General features: G+C 35.4%; 1 protein-coding gene across 6 annotated transcripts in view; it reads right to left on the bottom strand.

Moving 5' to 3' along the window:
• The window catches only part of LOC127959906 (PEX5-related protein), a 69,649-nt gene that overhangs the window by 28,792 nt on the left and 14,610 nt on the right, over positions 1–26,247 (bottom strand). For 5 of the 6 annotated variants that reach the window (XM_052559336.1, XM_052559338.1, XM_052559337.1 and 2 more), the window contains exon 2: positions 7,369–7,473. The exons of the other annotated variant lie outside the window; for it this stretch is intronic. In XM_052559336.1, coding sequence (XP_052415296.1) covers positions 7,369–7,473 — 105 coding nt within the window. The remainder of the gene's footprint in view (positions 1–7,368; positions 7,474–26,247) is intronic. 6 annotated transcript variants of the gene reach the window in all.

The following is a 26,247-nucleotide window of genomic DNA, read 5'->3' as shown; positions in this document are numbered from 1 at the left end:
TAAATCTATCTTCTCACTGTGGATAAATACATTAATTTATTACTACATATCACACATACTAAAATAAAGACTACAAGGATTGTAGATCAATCTATTGGATTGAGTTCTAGTCAAGTTTTCCTTTTCTTTTGTAAAATGTTATTGTCTCAAGAGGGGCCATGTAGTGACCTGAGAAACAGGATAATCAGTTAATTGGATTTGATAATCTCCATTGTTTACAACATTTAAGACATGAAAATGGATCCCACCAGCTGAGGCAAACATTTTAACTGTATATATTTTCAACTCCTTGAACTCCTTCTCCCTTCTCCCTCTTTTTTCAGATTTGCTTATGCGACTTAAAGCAGCTAGCAACCAAGCTAATGCTTGCTAATGTGTGAATGAATAAGTAAGGTACTTAAAATTGATGTATGTAAATATATAGTTTTCCTCAGTACTAATTTGATACCTGGGTTTCTGTCTGTAAGGTTGTTTTTAAAAGTCATATGGTTATGGTCATATCCACCAGTAACAACACGCTAGGGGTAAATGTGATGTTTGTATTGAGTGCTTTCAAGGTCAAAAGTCACTAAACGTGCTGTAAACGAATGTAGCCGGATAGATAGTTAATGAGTAGACACTATTCATTGAGTGTCCATACGTTTGCTAATGAGCTTGCAAAGGTACACATCCATTTGAAAGTTTGGGTCCAGTCAATTTAAAAAAAAATACAGTAAAAATAGTATTACTGTAATGTATTATTAGATTTTTAAATAACTGCATTTTTTTAGAATTTTTTAATGAATAGAAATTTAAATATAACAAAAAAACTGCATTCATTTCAACATCATAAATGTTTATACCATCACTGTTCTTTAAATGCATCCTTGCTGAATAAAATAATGAATTTTACTGACCCAAACTTTTAACAGTATTAAATATGTAGCTTGCTGTTGAGAATTAGGTTGTAGATATGAAATTGGACTGATAAAAGTGTCTATAACCCAAAGTTGTATTGACTCTACACAAATTTACTCAAGAAAATATAAATTTAAACATATGCTGCTCTGAAAGTCACCTGAATTTAATACTTTGAAGCTGCTTTTGCATATAAATTCCCAGTAAGGATGAAAGGCTAGAACACCCCTGGTTTGCATGTCGCTGACATTTGTTTCCTCCAAACAGTGCACAGATCCTTATTACAGGGCTGTGTCATCAGAACACTGCTGGTTGTAAAACAGCGCACATGTAATTTCATGTCACATTCACAAATCCTCTATATGGGCTTAACAACAACAGACACTTCAAGCAACGCTGCTTAAATTAATGGACTGTTGCATGTTTATAAATTAAAGCAAATTGATTAAAAACTCTGACCTTATCAAGACTAGCTTAATTGAGGGCTGCTGTATTTCCCCTCGAATGTCTTTTTAATTTGTCCGGGGCTTAAATAAGACCACAGAGACAAACGTCCAGCAGGAATTAATTTAGAAAAAAAAAGAAGAATGATAATGAAAAATTGGATTATACTTCTCTAAGCAAAAACTAGCTGTGCTTGACGATTTTGGTGTATTTATTCTCAAACTGTACCAAAGTTTGTGATCTCCTCGTACAGTAGCTTGACAGAAGCTTTGAAATAAATACTGAATATTCATGAATAACACGAGCAGTGTATGTTGGCCAGAGTGCTTGGGAGAACATTCCTGTTGTGAGAGTCTGTGCCAGAACGCTGACCCAGCAGTCTTAATTGGGTTGCACAGACATCTCTGGCTCTGCTGGTGTCAGGGAGGAGATTTATTCCTTTGCTGGCTGGAATGTCTGATCTTACCCAAACTGAACTCCTGCTGTTTCAAAGCCTTGAACATTTTTGATGGAAGTCAGAAAATCACCGTACTTTGCCATCAAACTGTTGTCTTTACCTAGCATCTTTCTTTCACATTTGATAAAAAAAAGAAAGAAAAAAAAAGCAGAAATATAGTCTTATTTAACAGCAGATGATGTCTTCTGTCCAGATGTTTTATTATATGGGTGAGCTAGATTTGGGGATTACTTTTAATATGCCCCTTTAAGTCTTGTTATAAAAGTATATCTTCCTCCCTTGTGAATGCCAGGAGAACAAGGGCCATAATGAGAGGAGGAGACTTATTTTGGAAATATTTTGGGCTTTATCGTTTAATTAGGTTCCCCTGTATCCAGTTTAAAACAGTTTTTCATTTTAGGCACAAATGGGTTGCTGACATTAATAGTTGACAAAACTCATTTTTGTAATTAAAGCAGATAACTGCAGTCACGTTGCAGAACAGTTTGACTTTTTTTATTAACTCTGATTATTTCAATGGAAGGCAGGTTGACAGAGGGTTTACCTGGCTGCTCTGTCTGAGGGAAAATTTGGTTTGTCTTTAGCTAATGGTGTATTTAGTAGTTTGGTGTTAATTGAAATTTTTTTACACATTAGGAATTAAATTCTGAATGGCGTACACTCAGATTAGATGAGCACTGTACTCATTAACATTTTATATAAAAATAGTTTTAATTATTAACAATAGTTTGACCCATGACTTGTCAACTAAGCATCAGAGAGAATTCCTGCACTCATTGGCTGCTGTTTCGGAAGATATGCTAGTAACATAGTGTAGTTTGTTAATTTGAAAAGCGAAAATTCGAATTTAGCGTTTAATATTATGTGGGGGTATGTGATGCCAAGAGCTGGATTGACAGGCAATCTGACCAATCAGAACGTGAGTATTAAATGCTGCTGTTGCTTTCCGCCATCTTGCCCGACAGCTACAGCCTGTCTCCACTTTTTCAATATAACTAAATATATGAAAAAATAAAGTTCACTGCACTCATCTTCAGTCTAGGGTGCATACATCAATCAACACATCATATTATAGTCAAGGATCCCTGACTAGAATATAACTAAATATAAAAATGTGCAGAGGGTTAAGCTGTTCTGTTGCTGGCTGCCACAGTAATGGTAATAAGCATAGGAAATTCTTTAAAGTACTTGTTTTGCGTACCAGAAAATCTGTCATGTATGGCGCTGTATGCATGGCCTGCCAAGCTTAAGTTAAAATACTGAGTGTGAAATAATAAAATAATTTGTTAAAACATGCTCTTATCATTTTGTTGACAACATTCCGTGAACTGTGCACAGATTGTGAGCTGTATATTCAAATGTGCGCTCATCTGTTTCCCATGCAGCTAACCTCACGTTCATGTCATCTTTCCAGTCATCAAACTATAACAGGTCCTTTACTGCAAAAAGACTGTCACTGCGACACTCTAAAAGTCTAAAGTGATGAAACTATGGGGCCATGTGCTTTTTATACCATTTTTATAGGTTTCACATTATTTTGTTGGTTCGGAAAATATGTAAATGCCCAGTAGCAGCAGCTGTATCCCTTCTAGCCTTCAAAGGGGGGGATGGGTGAAATGCTATTTCATGCATACTGAGTTTTTTACACTGTTAAAGAGTTGGATTCCCATGCTAAACATGGACAAAGTTTCAAAAATTAATTTGTACGTTGAAGGAGTATTTTTTCCAAAAATACTCCTTCTGGTTTGTCACAAGTTTCGGAAAGTTTTTTTTCGAGTATGGGTCTGTGTGACGTTAGATGGAGCGGAATTTCCTTATATGGGCCCTAAGGGCACGCACCTGCTCTTCCAGCAGAAGTGCCCTTGGAGCAGAGCAGAAAAATTCACTGATCAGAGCAACAGTGAAATGTCACAAAAGAAGTGTGGTTTTGGTTGCGAGTGCAAGACAACCCTGCACAGATTACCAAAAAAAAAAAAAAACATTAAGGGACCAGTGGATGGAGTTTATTTTTACAGAGCATCGACGGAGTTGTGCAAGTGTTTTTGTTTGTTCCCTGCATTTCAAAGATGCTTGTTTGACAAACAAGGCCCAGTTTGACGCCGGATTTGCGTATCGTTTATTTCTTAAGGATAATGCAGTCCCAACGAAAAAGGGTCACGATCGTGTGTTGGAACCGCAGGCAGTGAGTAAAACTGCTTCAAATATCTCTGTGTTGTTAACTTAGCTATCGGCGCGTAAGCACATCAAGTAAACCTTGTACACCTTTAAAGAAAAAAAAAGACGACATAAAGTGGAACTTAGTCTTTTTCCAAAACCGCTAAGCAAATATATACAGTTTCACGGTAATGTCACAACTTCCAAACGCTCTCAAAGCAAAAGCCTACTGGCACTCGTGATTCTTTAGCTCCGCACACACGTCACGCCTCCAGCGGCTCGTGTTTTTCCGAAAAAAATCGGCACAGACTATTTTTCTCTTATAAATATAATAAAACTAAAGACTTTTTGGAGATATGAAGGAAGCAGTACTACTCTATAGGTACTCAAGATTAACAGGAGACTGAGTGAAAAAGTATATTTTACACACAGTAACGTAAGTCTATTTCAAGTTGCTTGGTTTGTTTTTGCACCACCACTAAAAGTAATTCCAAACAAAATATAATTGCAGAATCAACAGCTACATCTCTGTGCAACATCAATTCTGGAGTTTAGTTCCTGAATGAATCCGTCTGAATGGATGATTCAGTGGATCTTAAAAATTATCGCCACCTACAGGCGTAACGTAATCCACAGAAATAGTTACTGAACAATAACAGCCAATAGAAGCATACTGCCTTTATCTCCTGTGGTTGGTTTTTATTTCATTTAAACCTTCCTACAGTATTGGAAACATTTTAATGTCTGCTTATATTTTGAACTCGTATCCCCATTAAAACTGACTGTGCATAGTTTCTCTGCAATCTGTTCCTCATAATTTGAAGGAATCCATGCATTGACAATTGCCCTTCAGAATATAAAAGGATTGTTAAGTAAAAGAATACATTGACAGTGTGAAATACAGTCATGAGGCCCGCTACAAAATATATTACATTATATTCAGCCAAGACTTGAACATCAAGGTCACATAGTTTGGTTTTAATTAGGATTTGATTATTCATGTAGTGCATAATGTACTATTCTGAGATTCATTGTGCTTCTGATGTCCCATCTTCCCATGATACTCAGAAGCATTTATAGTAACTACATTTAGCCCTGTGAATGCTGATTACCCTTTCAAGACACTGCAAATTGTACAGTAATTGTATAGCAGAATAAACTTACTGATTGAATATGTACGGAAAAAATAATGGGGATTCCATTATCTACGTGAAAAGGAATTTTCTTCAGTTGTTCTCAACTGCTTTATCACAGCACAAGCATTTTGTACCTCCTCACTTTTGTCTTTGTGTTTGAGCCCGAGGGCAAATCCTGAATTATGTCATGGAAAACTTCAACTAATTGTGTCATGTGGGTTTAGCTCCTGGTGACAACTCCAAGATATTGTTGTCAAGGGAACCTGGAACCAGTTTAGCTAGCGGGAGTCTTAAGGGGGAGAGTTATGGAGGGAGGTTGAGGGAGGTATAAGCTCATGTGAGGCAATTATTAGTGTTATAAATAACAGCACGAACATACACAACTGCATTATGTATGAAGAAATGAGTTTCCGAGGTAGCCATCTACCATGTTGAAGATCACTATTTTATCTTGAGTGCTAAATTGTGTGTGAGGACAGTACAATTAACTGCATAATTGATATGATATTTGAACCAGTGTTTACGCAACACAAGCACAAGTTAAATATTGAAAAACAATCAGAAGCGCAAATAAGAATGCCTGGTTCTCACAATGACTAAGTGTTTCGAATCAAGTTAAAAAAAAACTGCTTCTTATATGTCTTTCACACAGTGTTCCTGGCTAATTATAAAATCTTTTTCTTCACATAAAGAGTTTATCCGTTAAGTCACTTGAAGTGACAGCAGGTGTTTAAATATCCAGTTTTAAATTGTTCAGGGACACAGAGACTAAGAAGCAGTAATTTCTCAACAGAACGTTATTCAGGATTTCTATAAATATCCTAATATATATATATATATATATATATATATATATATATATATATATATATATATATATATATATATATATATATATATATATATATATATATATATATATATACCCTAACTGAATGTCAACTAAACTTTATCAGTGAAATCAACTTATCATTTGGACCGTTGGTTGTTTTGCAATTAAGACTGAAGTTACTACAGCTCCCACATTGTGATGAAATGGACAGTATTGATCTGATAACACTTTAGCATCAGTATTGACAAGACTTTACACAGAGGAATGATGCTGTGCTTCACATACTGTGTTCGATCTCACCTGATTTGAAAATTAACAAACCTTCACGCTATTATGGACAAAGCAAAGGAGTGCAGTTGGCTTCACGGTCACTGGTCTATTGATTGTCGACTGATTGCACAACTAACAACAAAATGCTTTGCAAAGGCACATTTGAATCATCTGTCATTTAGTGACTGGAGGAAAGGTGGAAACCAGTTGAGTGCTACTAAAGCTTAGTGTAATGCAATTATTATTATTTAGTTCCAAATCTGTCTGGCATCAACAACACACAGACTTGAACTACGCAGACAACAGTATTAAGCACAATAAACACAATTAAACAAATAGAATGAGCCACAGACCACACAGGCAACAACAAGATGAACTAAAGCTGTGACAGCAGCTTTATAAAAGCAAGGAAATGTGTTTTTGCAAGAAATTTTTCAGCATCCAATTAAATTGTTATGCTATCATTTCATGTAGTTTGATGCATTTAAAATTAGAAATGGATCACTGTTAAAATACTGTGTTAAATTACTAATAGGCAATTCTGTAATAATCTGTCTAGTAAACTACAAATGAAAGTACACATACAAATTTTATTAATGTGATAATTGTGATGTGAGGTGAATTTTATACATGCTATTATATATAGTGCAATATGAAAAATGAATAATCATTTTTGAGAATTGCTAAAGATTACATTTTATGTTAATAAGTGTTGATGAAAGTGGCAGTAATCTAAATATTATTATAGTTAACGAAAACTAAATCCATTAAACAATTTTGTTACTTGTTACATTATCTGAAATTCTTTAACACTAAAATATAACAAATATACACTAGCATATTAAAACTAAGAAAAAGTGCTTACACAGCTTGAATATGTAATCTATATTGTGGCTGTGGCAAAAAAAAATCCAGCTCATTTCTATTGTCCCCATTCTGTTTCCTGTAACAAGCCTTGCCTGATGTAAAAAGCTCAATCTTATACCCCACAGAGCCTGTGCTAGCTGTTGTGCTGTCAGTTAGAAATGTGTGATGGCACTGTGAATCTTATTTTCGTTAGGCTAAAAGGTGGAGGTTAGACATGTGATGGTCAAAGCCTTGCCATTGGTTATCTTTCCCATGCAGCGAGAATGGATGTGCTGTTTGACTCTGGAGGTAGCTGCAGTAGTTCTGCCCACCTTGTTTGTCACCGTGAGGAGGGGCTTGCCTTCTGAGGACGCCTTATTGGGTATCTCCTTCAGGACCATGGCAACGGTCTTATCTGCAGCCCTAGAGTCTTTCCCCTACAACAGTGAAATCAACAATGACTTGTGTCAGGACAGGACAATGTTTAGATATTCCAAGTATTATTCGTCCTACGGTGCTTAAAGGCTCAATGATTTATATGCTTTAAGATTAATATGATCACACTGAGCGTCAACAACACACAGGAAAATGAAACACTGCCTGAAGCCACGCATGAAAACAGCTGTATGTAGCATCAATATAGTCTTTCTCACATCACCCTCAGTTTTACTTTGCATGATGAAGTGCGATATCACAAAGAGGCCACCGCAGTCATGCGAGTGATAGGGTGACTGTCGTCAACTGCTTTTATCTGTGCTACGGAGACAGAGACGTATGGCTAATCTGAACAGTCAATCATCTGAGGATTCAACCTCTGTGGGAGACAGCATCCTATTGCTCCAAGGCCAAGTTATATAATGGGTTAATTTCAATTGGCAAGCTCTAGTCACTTTGGCTGAACTCGCAGGGAATTAAACTTACATTAAACTCTTAAATATACTAAAAAGAAAATTTAAAGTATGCATAAAGTATCTATTTGTCTATTGTTCTGTATATCAGTCTATACACTGTTTTTCTGTCCTTAAGGCCTATAAAATGTCTAACTTTGATGCTTTTTAAACTTGTTTTGTCAAGCCAACATTCAAAGTTTTTCTTGACAAATGTAGCTTTTTTGCTTAAAAATGAAAAGTACTCATTGAATTCTAATCAAATACAGTATCAATTACAAAATTTACTGACATTTTTCATATATTTTTTGTACTTATTTACATTTTGTGCCCTCATAAAAAAAACATAATCAATGGCAAAACATCCATTGCTAAAGTCAGCTTAATTCAAAGTTTGTCTTGACAAATTTAGCTTTTTTTAATTGAAAAATTACAAATACTAATTAAATTCTAATTGAAAATACAGTAAAAATTACTAATTTTAAAATACAACTAATTTGAGTTATTCTTATTTACATTGAAATTTAAAACTAGAACTACCAAGGCAGTCATTTTGACCGTTTTAAAGATTTGCAATGTAATAACTTTGTTGAAATAAAACCCATATAACTACAGTTCCATGACTTTTCTTAAATTAATGTACATTTTATTTTAACATTGTTATTTTATTAAAATTACAAAACACAAAAGAGTTCTGAGTATTTCTACCTTGAATGGCCATAGCGGTCAATTTGACCGCACATAATACAGGCGTTGTATCTCCTCAGCGCTTTTTCCCGCCGTTAAAGATGTGCGTAGCTGTTGCCTAGCAACCATTCTCTGGCAGTTTTGTATGCTTTTGCTAAGCTAAAACTTAGCTTTACCGTCAAAATGGCAACAAGAAAGAAAATGACTGTCACTGAGGTTTTATCCTTGCTTGAGAACATTGATGATGCAGACCTAATAAAACCTAATAAATTTTCACATTCATTTAAATTTCAATTTTGTGTTATGATGTTTATTATCTGTCCTAATATAACAGAACAATTTATTCATTCTAGATTTCATTAGAGGCTGCATAAAATTGTTTCCGATTCATGTGGTCCAAACATTTCAGATAATGCTAAAGCATTGTAAACTCCAAAAGTCAAAATGTATTGAATAAAGACAGATGTAATCATTTCCAAAATTCACAATATGTTTTTATCTAACGAAATATTCTGCTTCATTTTATATTTGTTGACATTTTGACTTTCAAAAACAACATTTTAACTGCGGTGAAAAACTTTGATCTCCAGCTTGCCAGATGCAAATTGCGGAAAGCAAATTGCGGCATGCACTTTTGTGGGAGGTCTAGTAGCTCTTACATAATAATATCACGAACATATTATATTATGTATGCTTAAATTACCCCACATTTTTCATAAAACATGACCATAGAAGCTTTGAAGTAAATATAACATGACAAAAATTACATTCAGTGCTGTCTGGTATGAACAGTCAAAATGACCGCTATTGGCAGTTCTAGTAGTTACAGAATTCCGGTAGTGCTAGTGTTAAATTTGCAGATATAGTTGACCATAATGAAAACATAATCAATGACAAAACTTTTTTTTTTAAAGATTTTTCTTTGGAGTTTTTGCCTTTAATCTGATAGGACAGTAATAATGATAGGAGAAAGAGGGGGTTAGGATTTGCAAAGTCTACAAGCATGGGATTTGAACTCGGGACATCTGTAGCATGTCTGCCATTTTTTTCCTATTGTTTAATCTATCTATTTTTATCATTTTATTACTCTTTCTGTCTGTAAGGCATTAAAGGTTTTTGACCCCCCCCCCAAACCTTCAGAAAAGGATTTGTAAAGCCAACATTTAAAGTTGTTGTTGACAAATGAATTAAAAGTCTAATAAAACATTGCAAACTACTAATTGATTCTAATAAAATATTGTAATTGAAATTCAATTAATTGTCATTCTGCTTTGCATTTAAATTTAATCTGCAGATTTGGACTGCCTTCATAAAAACTTGATCAATGTTCATCTAATGAAACTTGATCTTGATCATCTATTGCTAATGTCTCATGCATGGCTGTGCAATAAAAATCTGATCTGACCACATATATCTAGCAGTTTAAACAGTCAGGCTTGAATAAAACACCATCCGATTCAACATGTGGTGACCCCGGCATTAGATTTCATAAAGATGAAATACTGCATCTTTGCAAAATCTTGTTCTATTAAAAAACCTCACACAATTTATACCTTAAAACTTTCCAGCCATCTCTTTTCGATAAAATGTATTCCCTGATGGTCTAATCTAGCATGGCTCTGCCATTAGAGATAAGAAAAGTAATCTCTCTCTCTGAATCACACTGTCGTCATCCTTAAAACGAGAAGTGCTCAATTCATTCACTCTACCCTGTGATTGTGTCTTAGTGGTCTAGTGCCATTGTATGTACGTGACCTGAGAGACATCTCTCCAAAGAACTTAATGCTATTAACGGAGAGCAAAAACACTTGTGTCTGCAGACCAACTTCTACCTCTTAGTAGACTGATATAAAGTGTAAGTGTTTTTAATTAAAAATGTAAGCAGTCCTTACAAGGGCAAGAGTCTCCTCTGTATCATGATTTCTCTTCGTCATCTGGCCTCGTCTGTCTTGTTGCCCACAAGTAATGTTTTGTTTGTGGTCTAAGAGACTCCAAAGCTCAAAAATGTTTTCTAGCTCAAAATGTTTAACATTGCATCAGACCGATACTAAAATACCTTTCTTATTCTGAGAAGTGGTCATATACAAAAATAATTATTTAATAACGCACTTCAGCTGTCCTCCTTCAATTCTGGGGTCTTATGGCTCATTATATGTGAAACAAGCAGACAAATAAGTTGTAGAAATAAACTGGTAGGCAGTGAAATGCTTAAATTGCCTTATTTTATGATGGAAATAATTTCACAAGTGCTTGGCATCAGCATGTATCAGTGGTGCTATAACAGATTCTGTGATGAGTCAAAATATACCTTATACTGCTACATTGTAACATCTCAAGCACTAATTACACTCAGTTGATTTAACAGTAGTAATCTCACCTTTTTAGGCCAATATGTAAATTAACATCTCCTGCACAATGTTGCCACATTTCCAAATTGTTTCACAATTTTCTCACTCATTTGTAAACCATTGTAGATTAAAATTATCATAAAGCTTGGGTTTAATGAATATATTTCACTTAATTAGTTTAAAAGGAATATTTAGGAAGATAGCAGTAATCTGTTTGTGACGTGACAAGATTTTCAGTGGTTTCAATTCATTAGTTGGAATTTAAAAGTTGAAACCAAATGAAAGGAAGGGGATTCTGTGGAACTGCATTTCAAAGAAATGCAATACAGCTGCACAGCAGGAGGAATTTCATTAGTGCAAAAAAGTTTAGCGACAAAATAAATAAATAAATAAATAAATAAATAAAATGTTTAATAAGGTTTCCATGCTGTAAGCTGCTTAATGTTGTTTGGCTCCATTTTGAAGATTTAGGGATATTAGAGCATTCAAAGAAATTAAGTTGTCTTCCTTGATCATTAAAAAAAAAAAGTATAAATAATATAAATAGATTCTGGATACTAAAATCTAAAAGGCATTCTCATGTAAAATCTAAATCATAGACAACCCGTTGAACTGCTGGAGAACTGGTGCTTGCACCCTTAGTCTTTTGATTATGTAACAGAAGTGTGGATAATACATGGCTGTTTGATGCATCTTTAGTTGGGCTCCTGGCAGGGCTCTGTCCATTTGCTGGATCTGCCCCCAGATTCAAAGAGAACAGTCATGTCGAATAGCTTTGACTGCCCACAAATTGAAAATCAGCACCAATAGCCATTATGTGTGAACATAACACAGCGCTACCTCTAATACGACATGTCTGTATGAGCAGGGACAGTTAAGAAAGGACCTTAACAAAAATAAACTGTGGCCATGAAATGAAGAGACACTGGCGGGAGACGTCCAGATGATTTATTAAAAACCCCACTAAAGTCAAGTGGAAGATGAAACTTTTTGAATACCATTGAACTAGCTGTTAGGGTCACTTTATATGTATGTGTGTGTGTGAGTGTGTGTATATATATATATATATATATATATATATATATATATATATATATATATATATATATATATGCTTAAATTAACATTAGTAAATGGTGTAACGGAGTGTGATATTTAGTAATCATATCTGATGGTTTCAACTACATTTAATTGTGATATTATGAAATGGTACATGATGGAACACTTTAGAAACAAATGAATTACTTCTAAAAATATTCCACACAATTTATCAAATCAAATTCTAATACATGGTAAAAAGAAAATCAAAGCTGTAAATATGAATATTGCTGGAGTAAGCTTTATAACAAAATATTCTTTAACTTAATTTTATGTATAATTCAATGCCTTACCTGCTGTTTCTTTGTAATCATTTGTGAATTTTACCAGCAATTTCTCAGTGAAACTGTTTAAATGTCTGTTTGTTTGTTTTTCAGTATACTTTTATACATTTACAACATTAATTATGTCACCGGCTAGAGGATAATAATAATAATATTGTCCTTAAAACACATTTATATTCACTTAAATGTGATATTGTGGTAAAAGAAAACAAATGTGATTTTCTTAATTAAACATTATGAGTTTTCATTTTCAATATCCCTATTAGATAAGAAATACAGAGGTGCACCTTGCATGATCACACCACCACTGTGGAAAACCATTCTAAAGGCGCTTCTCCTCAAGGCAGCTCAAAGTTCCTGGATCTGATTCATAACCAGACGTCATGCCTGCCTGCCACCTTTAAAAGTTAATGACTGATGTATCAGAGGTACCAATCTCACGGAGCTAGAACTGCCTTGACAGTATCAGAGGTTCTTCTCATGTATTTATATTACCCACAACATCCTAATACAAACCGCTGTCCTCAACACGCCAATCCACAGTGCTCTACAGTCACAGCTGGCTCTAACAAAGGGTATTAAAGGGAAGTGCTGTGAGAGATTGCATGTCATGTTTTATAAACATAAACAATTCTTCAATGTGGTCATTTATGCTAATTTGCAGCTGCAGCAATACGTCATGCTGCACGTAGAATTATGCCCTAAATATGTGGCGGACTCCCGCTCATTTAATGATTTTAATTTTCTCCCTGTGCTGGGAGCACTTTGGGCTGCTGATCTGATTAGAGTGTTTCTGGGACTAAACAGAGATGGAATACATTCTTCTGCTAATCTGAGATCATTTTTGACCAATTTATGCAGATATACAGATTAGTACAGTAAGTTTTAGATTTAGGGGTTTAAAGGTATCACTGATTATATTTATTTTGATACTAAACAATCTAAGCAAAGGTTTATTTAATTGTTAGTTGAAATCATTATTCAGTCATTCTGTTCTTTTTTCATCCTATATAATTGTGATTCTCGACAACAAGCTGTGGTTGAAAATCACTGTTCCATATGAAGAATGGTTTGATAATGATTTCAACATAATGTTCTATTTTAATCAAACATTCGGTAAACAAGAAGTTAATATTGAGTAACTTACATGTTCGACACAAAATTGCCAAAAATATTAACCAGATTCATTTCAGAGAAACAGAAAGTAATGGTGTTTCATTCTTGAATGAATCATTGTTTTTGAACAGACTGGTTAAGTGAATGATTCAGTGACTTACTTACTACAACATTAGCTGCTTCCAAAATGAATGAGGGTAGTATAATGAAATCCAGTCATCCAACCATGTTGTCACTGAATCACAACATCAACTGCATCACTTTACTGCCATCCACGACTCCTCTCCTATGTTCTCATGGGATATTAAAGTGTCCATTTGATGTGCACTTCAGGGTCTTGCAGAAGTCATTTGTGTACTTTTTGTGTACTATATAGTAGGGAAGATGCCATATTTGGACAAAGGAAGTCACTTGTATCATTCCTAAATCAAATGAGCATTTTTTAACAAATCGGTTGAATGAATGAATCAATGATTCACTTACTCACTCTCTCGTAGTGGAAAATCTAACATAGAAATGCCTTTCAGATTTGAATAGACCTATTTAATTTAGGGTAAACATGCAGAACAAATTTTGTTTTCAGACATCCCTAACAATCAACTGTTATGCAACAAGCAAGATCTGACCATCAGACATTCCAGTTCACATTGAGTTTCCTTGCTGGAGGAAGAGACAGAGTTCCCCCGCAATCAGCGGGCATCTAGATGTCCTTGCACTGAGGCTGGTTGTGGTCGGTAAAGTGTTCTTTCAACTGGCTTTGCTGCCTAAAGCTATCCTCATGTAGCTGACTCACCGAACCCTTGTTATGTGGCATCATTGTCCATTCCATGAGTCTCTTTGGACTATATTTTATTGTACAGCACAAATCTCTTGATAATGAGCTACTTGCTACTGCAGCGCAGACACCATTGCCACTCACAAAACCAAGGAAGAACAATTTAAAGGTCAGGTTTTGTGTAAAAGCTTTCTTCCTCATTTTCTTTTGTTCTTTTGCGACATGTTAAATGCTAATACTAAACTCTGAAAGCCCCTGCAGAGCACTTTAATGTGCACAAAAGCACCTTCAACATCTGAAGGTGGAGTTAACAAGAATACAGCCAGCCAATTAAAGTCCTTTTTCTTTATTACCATTCTGCACGTTATATGAAATCAGCAACTAATACTTTAGATGCCATGCATTAGAATTGTAAGCTACTATTAATGAATAGACTTACATTTCTCTTTATGTTACCTAGTAAAATATTAAATGATGCATTATCGTTCTAAACAAATTGGGTATCATCTTACCCCATCCTCACCTATGTGGGTCAGTTTTCAACTTTTTTGTAGAAGAGGCTCTGTATTACTTTTAGTGACGTCACTGATGCCCTTGAGACTCGTTATGGCTGTAGGACTTAAAAGTAATTGTGGGGTGATATGAATATTAAGTAATTTAGGAGTTTCATCTCTGTGCTTTGATTTGTGTATGGAGATATGTAAGACTGCTTTTTTTAATTACCCATGTTGATAGCTATAGAGCGAATTCGTGTGCCATCTTATCAAAAAATTGAAATGAGAGCATTGAAAATATTACATGGAGGAATAATTATGGTGACACAAACAAATTTACCAACACCGAATGATAAACAACGTGCAGGAGGGAACCAATCTATTTATGTGAAATAATTGGTTCATGCCTCAGCATGCAAAAACGGCGGCAAGGCGAGAAAGAGAGAAAGGTAAAGGGAGATTGCATTGCATTGCATTACCGCTTTCCTGAGGTGGGGATGCATGTTTGTATTTGTTACACGAAACCACCAGGACTTTCAATTCAGTAAGAGTGCAAATATTCAGATAAAATCCATTACAGCTGATGGTAACTGAGAATATACATTACAGAAAATCTGAAACTGACCCTTTAAAGAAATAGTATATACAGCTATGAAAGCCGCACACTTCCTGTCTAAATGTATAAGTGTAAATTCAAAGGGAACACTTATTTCAGGGTGACCTGATCATCTTCTTATGATTTGTTATTGGCTGTTTAATGAGAATATAATGACTGGGAGGAAAGCTGGTAATGAGCCGACACCCTATATATGCATGACCAGTTTTTGGTGATCAGAACCCTTCAGAATGAATTTTGGGACTTTGTGAATGTCCTGCACAGTCTGTTGTTTCCAAATCCCTTGTTCTGTAGCAGCAAAGCCTATTATCACCATTATTTAGCCAGCCCAAGTCTTAAGGTCTCCAATTAATGGGTGTCCTAACTTTCTCCTCTGGCTTTTGGTTGGCTGCTCCCCTGTGGTGCGTCACTGGGATTGTCTTAGAACAAATCTGCTTTGGTCTCCAAGGAAAAGAGCACTTCTGGATAGGACAGTTTTCTGTGTATTTGCGACCCGAGGTCAGAATGTTTCACATAAACTATGTCCCACGAGACAAATTTTGTTGCTGGATCACAAAGGTGTGAAGCTATAAGATTAGGGATTGGCCAGAATGATCACGCTGTTCATGTGGATGAGACTTTTATGATGTTGAGCTCTCACAGGCTTTTGGATGCTCTTTCTTGCTCTTGACGGTGTAAATTACATCCATTTTCTTGAACAGACCTGACAATCCTGACAATTCTAACCTTACATCAGGGATATGAACAAAAATGGAATATCCGAAAGATTGTTTCTATTTGAATTTACACTTCCAGTGTTTAGGGCAGATGAGGTGCTAAAAAATGTTTTAGAACTTATACGACATTTTTGTCCACACTTAATGGCAAAATGTTAAAATCTGCATGTAGGTCAAAAGTGGTATACAATTATATATTCACAAATTCTTTTGAGTACTACTTGTTTTGTAAAGTAACACACATTTTAAGTGGATATGTGTGTGTTTATATGTCAGTTTTGTTTATGGGGAGCAAGTGTGCCCACAAGGACAGTAAAGCATGAAATCACCTTTGCTAATTCCAGCCAATGGTGCCCATGAGGAAAACAGCTTAATTAAACCTAATAAACATCTTAATGAAGTCTAAAAGTGCAGAAAGGTTAGGATTAGGGGCATGTCCTATAAGTTAAAGTCAGGATACAAAACATATCATTAGTCAATGGAAATTCCCCAACATGACAGAAAATGTGTATGTGCACCTTAGGTTGGCCAGGAGGACTGCCACAACCATGAATGGCTAAGAATAGCATCTGCTGAATGAAAACTTACTACTTATGTTCTTTCTAAATACAATCTGACTATGATATTTAAAAAGCCATTGTTTTTACATACAGTATTGAGATTGAAACTAGCAGAATTGCAATCCCCATTCTCTGTAAAAGTGGTAGCCTGCAATTGTTGCCACAAAGGAAAAAAAAATCTAACAGGAATTAATATTAAGGCAAAGGTGCTTACAAATGTTTGCTTTGGAGATGTTTTTTTTTGTGATATTTTGAATGCACTGCTTAATTTTGCAAAGGATGTGAGGCATTTTGCATTTTGTGTGTTTAATTCTGGTTAATGTTTTCAGTGTCTGTAAACTAGGATTAGACTACCCTGTATAATATAAAAATGTAGTCTAAATGTGAAAACCTTGAATGAAGAATCTGAAACTGAATTAAGAAACAAACTTATTTGAAAAATAAATGAAAGCATTTAATTATAATACACATTTATATGAAATTCCATTAAGTATTCATGAAAAACCTGTGTACAAAAGTTATGCAGTTTCATTGATCAGATCAGAGGGACTTGAGAGTCAAAGGTCAATTTCTGTGTGTGTGTGTGTGTGTGTGTGTGTGTGTGTGTGTGTGTGTGTGTGTGTGTGTGCTGTTTGGAGGAACAGAGAGCCAAAAGCTTCTGAGCTGCTAGTAATCTAGTCTCTGGATTTGGACAACTGATGTTGGCTGGCACTGCCATGTGTCTGTTCTGAGCAGGAACAGCTTACACGGATGCTTTCTTGCTGCTGACAACACTTAAATGCTGGGATGGGATTCTGTTATTAGAAATGGGATTTTGCAGTGTAATCAGTTCTACCAGTTATGGAAACCTCTATCAATAACATTCAGCATTAGATTTTTACATATTTTGTGGAAAATGTGAGTGGTGCATTAACTGTGGATGGTTGCTTCCTGGTTCAATTCAAAAAGTCTCTATTATATTTTGCAGAGAGTTAGTGCTTTCTCAATTGATTTGTGTAAGCTGTTAATACCATAATTTTTCTCTCTTTTTTGTAACAATAGATCCCAAGCAACTGATTTCAGAAAGCATTTAATGTGCTTTTCATTCACAGAACCACCATATATTCAGTGCAATTACAATAAAAGGAACTAGTCAAAGGGTCATGAGGGACGTTTAAATAACAAATTAAGCTTTAGTGAAAAGAAAATTTTATATATATATATATATATATGAACCGCAGGTCTAACACTGTAAGAATATATATAAAGAATGTGTCCCTGAGCGACATGATTCATGTTTCCTCACCTCCCATTTCCACTCACGGATCTTTATGTATAGCTTGCCATTCAGTGTCAGTCTATATCTTTTCCCATCTGTTCAGGCCTCCATCCTGTCTCCTCTTTTTTATTTTTTATTTTAATCTCTGTGCTCTTCAGAAAAAGTAAGTTAGGCCATTCAAGGGTGTGATGGAACCAAATTACCTTCCATGTGTTATGTTTCCTTTCTGGCAACGTAGAGATCAATGATTCATTCCAATTTTGATCTTGCTTCTCATGTATCACTGCAAGACAACAAAACAGGTCTTCCAAGTCCTTCTGATGATGTTCATGAATCATCTTTTTCATGAGAAAACTACATCTGATTGAAAGCTGAAGTGTTTCATTTCTTGATGTTAAAATACTCCTCATATTCCTGCTATTTAGAGAGAACTATAAATAATCCTTTTGTAGGATGATTATCCTCAAAAATTGATTTTTACGTGATCTCATCTGAATTTTCTCACAAGAAAAAAAAGTATGCAGTAAACCATTTAATCAGGAACCATTTAACCATCCCTTGAGTTAGCTGGCAATGACATTGACCACATGCTCAGAATCTCAATAGAAAAAAATTCGCAGCATCCTTCTCAAATGTTGCACACTGATTTGCATGTGGTCTACTGACAGGCACAGTGTAGGTTGGGTGAGACACATCAAAGTAAAAAAAATAATAATAATACAATATAAAATATTATTACAAATTGAAGACTGTTTTCTGTTTTCTGTTGCTGCAGCCTGGAATTGAACTGCTGGTTTTGTCTGGCCAGAGGAGTACTGGTCCGCCGAATGAATCTGGTTTCTCCCAAGGTTTTTTTATCCATTCTGTTACCAATGGAGTTCTGGTTCCTCTGGCTTACTTAGTTGGGGACATTTAATATCCAGCGATACCGTCGACTTGTTTGCTCAGATACTTTTTAAACTGAACTGAGCTGGACGATGACATCACTGAATTCAGTGATGAACTGCCTTTACTAAAAAATTAAGTGTTTACTATTGTCATTTTGCATTAATCACAGACTATTTTCATATTTAATACTGTAAAGTTGCTTTGACACAATCTTTATGGTTAAAAGCACTATGTAAATAAAGGTGACTTGACTTGACTTTTTGATTTTTTTTAAATTTATTTAATTGATTTCTTTGATGGCAATTATTCCAGTTTTCACTATCACATGATCCTTCAAATGAATTCTGATATGCCAATTTGATGCTCAACAACCATTTCTTTATCAATGTTGAAATCAGTCTTTACTTTCATCTTTGATCCATTTAATGCAAAACTGCTGAGTAAAATGTATACATTTCTTTTCATTTTTTTTGTACTGGCTGTTTTGATCAGCATACTTTAAAAGGAAAGAAAAAAACCAAGTACTGCCATGAAACACTAGGTGGCACAGACTGCATCCTTAATGCACATTGCAAACTGACAATATTCACAGCATTAAAGTACTTTGCACAAGCTGACTGGTTCATGTTGTATATGCAGTCAATAAACTTGCTGCTTTATATTTCAATTGCTGGTCAGCATTTACTAAAGCATTTCGCAGCACACTTTCAGAGTCCCTCTAAAACCCTCCATCTTCCCCAGCTCCACCTGTATAGATCTGCCAAGGGTTATTGTGTATATTATTTGTGCAGAAGGATGCCTTAAATACTCACAGCAGAAGCATCAGCATCAGTATATGTATTGGCAGTAGCAAGTTCCTGTGCCTGCTTTGCAGCAGCACCAATAATCTACAACAACAGCAATACAAATTGCAGCAGCAATTCAGCAGGGAAAAATCAGAACTCTTCTGCCAAGACCAAATACATTAACACTGTCATATCTATTACCATGCTAAAATCTTCAAAGGACTTTTTTGTCAAAATCTAAAATACCTAAAAACCTAAAATAAGAAAAAGAATTAAGGCCCCTTTGTGGCTTCTGTACATCCCAAAAAGATTAACATAACCAAAGGCAACACTTTGGGGTGTCTGTATCTGTTTGTCCAACCAATAGAAGATAGGGAGAGTATTCAGGAAACCTGTTTGAAAACAATCCTTGCTATTTGATGCTAGTTGTGCAGAAATTAACAATTTGTGCTTTGCACAGCTCATTAGAGAATGCTGGACTCCCAATGTCATGACAGAAGCGTCCTCCAGTTTGCAACAAAGAGAAACTGGTCCTCGCCGTCCCATGGTTAGCAGTGTTAACGTCAGCACTGTGCCAGCCACTGCTTTTCTCTCATTGGGTGCAGGACGGAAGAAACATTGTGCCATTAAACCACAATCTCGTCTCTGGGGGCTGTCAGCCAGGCAGGTGTGCTGTTGAAAATAAAATTCACCAAAGGGGCATGGCATAATTCTTTCTAACTCTGGTGCGGGAGGGGTTGAGGTCGTTGCATCCACTTGCACATTAGCAAGACAGATGAGCAAAGCCTTTCTGCAAGCTTACAGTCTTTGACTTTCACAGATGGCCAGTGTATTTATGGGGTCTCCCTGAATTTAACAAAGGCAGAGTAGTGAAGGAGTGCACAGTCACCAAAAAAGTTGCAGAGCTGCACATTGTCAAACTTTTTCTGGGCTCGACAGCCCTCATTGAGAGTCTTCTTATTACAATGATCTCATGCTGAGAAACTCTGACATTCTTCTGAACATAAACCAAGCTTGTTAGAATTACATCATGCATTTCTCTCTACCTGAATTTGGCTACAAAGCTAAGTGATCAATATGGCCACATATTTAGATGAAACCAAGGGGACAAGGTTTGGTCCTCATTAGCCCCTACTTGTAGATGTTGTACACCATCTGGTTCTAAACATTACATGCACTAAATGTCAAACAAATTCTGATAAATTTGGCATTATTTGGCATTATTCTTTATCTTACTACGGTGTGGGAGGGGTTGAAGTAATTTTATGGCACTTAACACAGTTAGTACCATACCAAAAAACTGTTACTTTTTGTAATGTGTGAACAAATATGGGCTATTAATTTCTTTTAACTGTTAAAATGCATGTCTTAGAAAGCAGATGATTTCAATGTTTTGAATCTAATGTACCCAAAGGGTCAGTCTAAACAGGTAAAATTCCTTTATGTCTATTTTTAATTCTAACTGTCATATTCTATTAAAAACTGTAAAAGCATTCAGTGGAACAGGGGACAGCTAATTTATATAATTACCGCAGAATAAAATATATTTTATAAGATCTCCACAGTGTCTTTTTTTCAGAGCATTTAGCACACTTTCAGGTAGACAGATTAGTCATAGCCTAAGAAAATGTACTGTGCAGCACACACACTTTTAGACACACAATTTGTTCTGTTCCAAAATATAGCGAGGCACCTATGGAGACAGGATTTGAAGGATACTGCAAAAGTTTGACAGCTTAATTATGCAGCCTAATAAGATTTTAGACAAATTTTAAGACAGTAAGACTAGAAATTAAGATGCCAGAGCAAGTATGAAAATTGCTAACTAAAAATACTTAAAAGTAATTTAATATTGTGAATGATAAAAAGATATTCGTATAAACTTATAAATCCACGTGTGATTGTGTCTTTTCAGACCAATGCATAAAAAACAGCAGACAGGTTGAATGAAAGTGCAATTACACTCTTTGGCAGTTAGGTGGTACTTACACAGTCCGAAACCAGTCACTTATGAGCTGCCTTAAAAGACAGCAGCCAAGGCAGTGGTCAGTGAGGCAGCTAAATAGGTTTTGGAGCAGAGCTAATGTCTAAATTTAGCACATCCCTATCTCAGAGTCAGATCTGATAAAGATGATTCTGTTATGAACTGTTGTCTTGTTGTTGGGCTTGAGTGGACGATAATTTAGCCTACTGTAGTTCTACTGTAGTGTGTCTCTTTCTGAATCTCTCAGGCTCTTGGATGCACTAGATTTAGCTAGATTATCTTGACTTAGAAAAGGCAGGAAAGCCAATTCATTCTCACAAGAGACCTCCTCCGGCTGATGTCCTAGATCTATAATACTATACCAAGCGTCTCTAATGTCATGACCATACCTGCTCTGACGTTTTGTCACACAGAAAAGCTTCTTCAAATTCATTTCCAAAATAAGCTCATTGAAAAATAGACACATTTATGTAGATACATAAAATTCACTGCAGTTTCCATTTTAAATGAACACTAGTGGCAGTAAAATACTTGCACAATACCATGTTATGACCTGAAAATTATTTTACCATAGTGCATGGTTTTTATACACTTATATACAGTATTTTGACATTTGCTCTATATAACCAGCTCCATATGTTTGACTTTTCTAACACAGTAAACTTGCTCAGAACCTCACCTGGTACACTTGCACTGTAGATTGCTCAGGTATCAATCCTTTGTCTCAATAAAAGAGGTCAAAACTTGTAGAACCAGGCTAAAAAAGGCACGGCTGCTTCAGCAAATGCATTTCACTGTAATGATTGCTTTGTTAACACTATCAGTTAGGTTTAGGTTAGGGTTTATAGGTGCAATGTCATTTTAAAATGCATCAAAGCATTAACCTTTTAACGCCACTCAATGGACATTTCATTTCCTTCAACAAACAACCATGATACATACATTGTCCAAAATAATAAAACGTTGCCAGATTCATGTTTATCTATTTCAGAACATTTTCTTTCCTTGGTGGTGTAGATGCTTTTATTTGCTGTACAACATCCTTTGATTGGTGGATGCGGTGGAAGGTGTTTCATATTTCAAGGTAGCAGGTGTTAAGCTCATGACCCCTCCTGTACATTTGTATGTGTGTAAGAGAAGACATGTTTGGGCATGTTCACGTGGATCTGTGTATCAGTGATTGTGGAGGTGCACAAGCAAGTATCATGAGAGCTGTCGTGTCCTTCGATATCATGTGATTAATTTCAAAGTTAAAACAGTAAAAACATCAGCAGGGAATTGTGGGAGAATATGTAGACAGGCAGTATGAGGCAGCGGAGATAGACTATGGATGCATGACAGAGGAACTTTAATGAAGAAAAAAAAACACGGTGTGGCACAGTTGGCAGAAACACAAGAGAATGTAGCTCAGGGCAGCACGGTGGTGCTGAGGTCATCACTGCAACCCAACACATTATAATAGATGACTGCTAAAGATCTATTGAGTAAACAAAACAGTTCAGCTCTGTTCTTTATTGTCTGGGTTACCTATGCGTTTGGGCAAAGATCTTCATTTGTAGAGCAATGCATCTATGTTTATACTACAGAGGTTAGCTGAAAAGGGCATGTTGACAGAAAATCTCTGCAGTGCAGGATGAGTCACCAGTATTTTGGTATGTTTTCTTGGATCAAGTTTTCCTTTGACTTAAAAATTATGAATTAGGCTACATGACAAAACTGTACGACACTATGTAGCATATATCATGTTTGAATAGAGCTGTAATTGTCTGTGAAATGCTGTGTGAATAATACCATATCTGCTGTAGACATTAATGGATGTGACAAAACAGGCCATATACTGGCATTAAATAATACTGATTACCCTTCTAGCTGCAGCTTATCTTAATTAGCCAATATGCTTGCAGATTGATTTTCAGTAGTTCAGTGCTATACTGTAGTTAGTAACACATATTACATGGTATAAATCACCTAATACAATGGCACAGGAAGCAATGGTTTAAATGTTAATTAACAAAATAGATTGTTTGGTTGATTTCCCTGTAAGCATCACCTGATGGCAAATCATCTTAAATGGGCTAAACCTGGAGGTTTTGGTTGGTTAGCTCTGCATTTTGCCCCTGGATTACTCTGTTATGCAGGCAAAATGTTTCTCCATTGAGAGCCATTTAAAAGTAGCTGTGAAATTTTATTGAATGAATATTCTCCATAAGTAAGATTTAAATCACAAAAATGTCATAATAGCATGGTTGTTATTTAAAAAGTGTCCAATATTAGGATGGTTCTTAACAGTGTGAAGTTGATTATTCACTGCAGCATATTTTTCCTGCTGCAGTGAAGTCTAATATAGAGTAATCACTCACATGGTATTTACAGTGATTGGCTTAATGAAATCACCCTTTCAAACATTAGCACAAAAAAAAAAAAAAACAGAAAATAGAAAAAGAAAGATAGACATGTTTTATTTATGTAATATATAAACTGGAATAATACAGTGTTGTAGGTGTTTTTTAAAGAAAATGTAAAAATAAATAAACAAACAAATAAAATATTCTATTATCTATTGGCAATTATAAGTCCATACTTTCTCTGCAGAATAAAATATTGAGAGAGTTCTAATAGAAAAATAAGAGAACAACTACATATTTCTACTTTACAGAGTGTGAATAATAAAAAGTCCTTCAAAATGTAAAATCAACATGGAGCATCGCAGCAGTGCAGATATCCACCTACAAGACAATGTTTTGGGATCTAGAAATTAATTCCTTGCTGCTGGCATCATGAGGAAAAGATGAGAACATTGATCTCTTCACACATTTTTTGTGTGTTTCTCTCTCTCTATGTGTGTGTGTGGATCAGGTTTAACTTTTCTGTATTTACTGGTTTTGAATCTGAAATCAGGTTGTGGGAGACTATTGTGCATTGTGCCGATGTTAAATACATGCATAGCTAAATAACTACATCTAAACCTAAATGCAGAAAGGTTTCTATGAAGTAATAGAAAAATATAATTAGCTCAAAATGAAAACAACGGGTTCGAGTTAATGGAAGGTCCCCATCATGACATAAAAACCAACATATTTATATCCATGTTCACTCATCTCCCAGGTCCTACTGTAGCTTCCAAGGTTCATGAGCACATATTGCCTGTTAAATGTGAAATATGGTTAGGATTAGAATCCATAAACCAAAGATACTACATGCTATCACAAACATGTTGCCCTCAATCCCATCATAATCCCCTCTGACATCTGTAACAAAGTGGCCAGAGCCCTTCCACATTTCTAATGGGAGGACAGCTTTGATTGGGTGTTATGCATTGCCTGAGACACAGGCTGGGTGCTTGTCACAACCCCTGCTGAATCGCTTGGTCTCGGCTGGCAGCAGGGAAGCTTTGTCCTGATATGGCAGCTCTAAGCCACACATCTGGAAAGCAGATTAGGAGAACAGAAACCATTCACACGTAATGCTGAGAGGGGCCAGATACCGGTGCTGGCTTTATCGCCTCTGTTTTCATGGGCACCACGTCAGATTGCTTTGAAATCACTTGGTTGTATTCACAGCTGCACATGACGCCATCGAAGCCACTCTCCGCCAGCAGAGTGCCACCAGACAGACTCATTAAACCCATTTCACATGCTCGATAATGCACCAGGAGCACGGTGCAATCAGGAATTTTGACCTGGATGGACACTGAATGGTCATTTATTGCCATGATTCCCTAATTGTAATTTACTTTTATCAGGTATGACGCAGACCAGAGGAACGCAAAGTCAGAGGCATGTACAGATAATGTCAAAGGGATATTTAACCCAAAAATAGAAAAAAATAAATTAAAATAAAATAAAACATCAGGCATATTTTACTAACCTTCATGTTGTTTCAAAACTGTATGACTGTATATGATACGGGTATGAAATATATTAAAATGTATTGCAGAACATTAGGGTGCAAACAACTTTTAACCACACACACACACACTCACACACACACACATATATATATATATATATATATATATATATATATAGAGAGAGAGAGAGAGAGAGAGAGAGAATAATAGAATAGAATTATAATTGCAATTATTTCATTACTTTATTATTGGAATTATTATTCTATTCTATCTATTCTATAATACTATTCTATCTATTCTATAATTATATTCTATTAGAATAGAATTATAGAATAGAATAATAGAATATAATTATAATTCAAATTATTTCATTACTTTATTATAATGTTTTAATTAGAATGTCTAATGATGGCTATGCTTCCTATAACAATAGAGTTGTTTTTGGTCAAATGCCGTGAATTTCATCAGACAAAGGATAGCAGCCTATTTAGTGTCTGTGAGAAAAGATTGTTGGTAGTGACAGTCCATCAACATTAACTCATAGAAGTGCATGTAATATATGGCATATCTATCTATCTATCTATCTATCTATCTATCTATCTATCTATCTATCTATCTATCTATCTATCTATCTATCTATCTATCTATCTATCTATCTATCTATCTATCCATTTATCTATCTATCTATCTATCTATCTATCTATCTATCTATCTATCTATCTATCTATCTATCTATCTATCTATCTATCTATCTTTCTATCTATCTATTGTTCATTCTGTTGTACTAGCTATTGTGATATAAATCAATATAAATCTTTGTATTCAAATTTGAACTGCAGTTTTGCAATAATTAAATTCAAAGTGT

This window comes from Carassius gibelio, chromosome B6 (genome assembly GCF_023724105.1).
Source record: "Carassius gibelio isolate Cgi1373 ecotype wild population from Czech Republic chromosome B6, carGib1.2-hapl.c, whole genome shotgun sequence".
NCBI lineage: Eukaryota > Metazoa > Chordata > Actinopteri > Cypriniformes > Cyprinidae > Carassius > Carassius gibelio.
The sequence above is the reverse complement of the archived record's forward strand: the minus strand, read 5'-3'. Positions and strand labels throughout refer to the sequence as shown.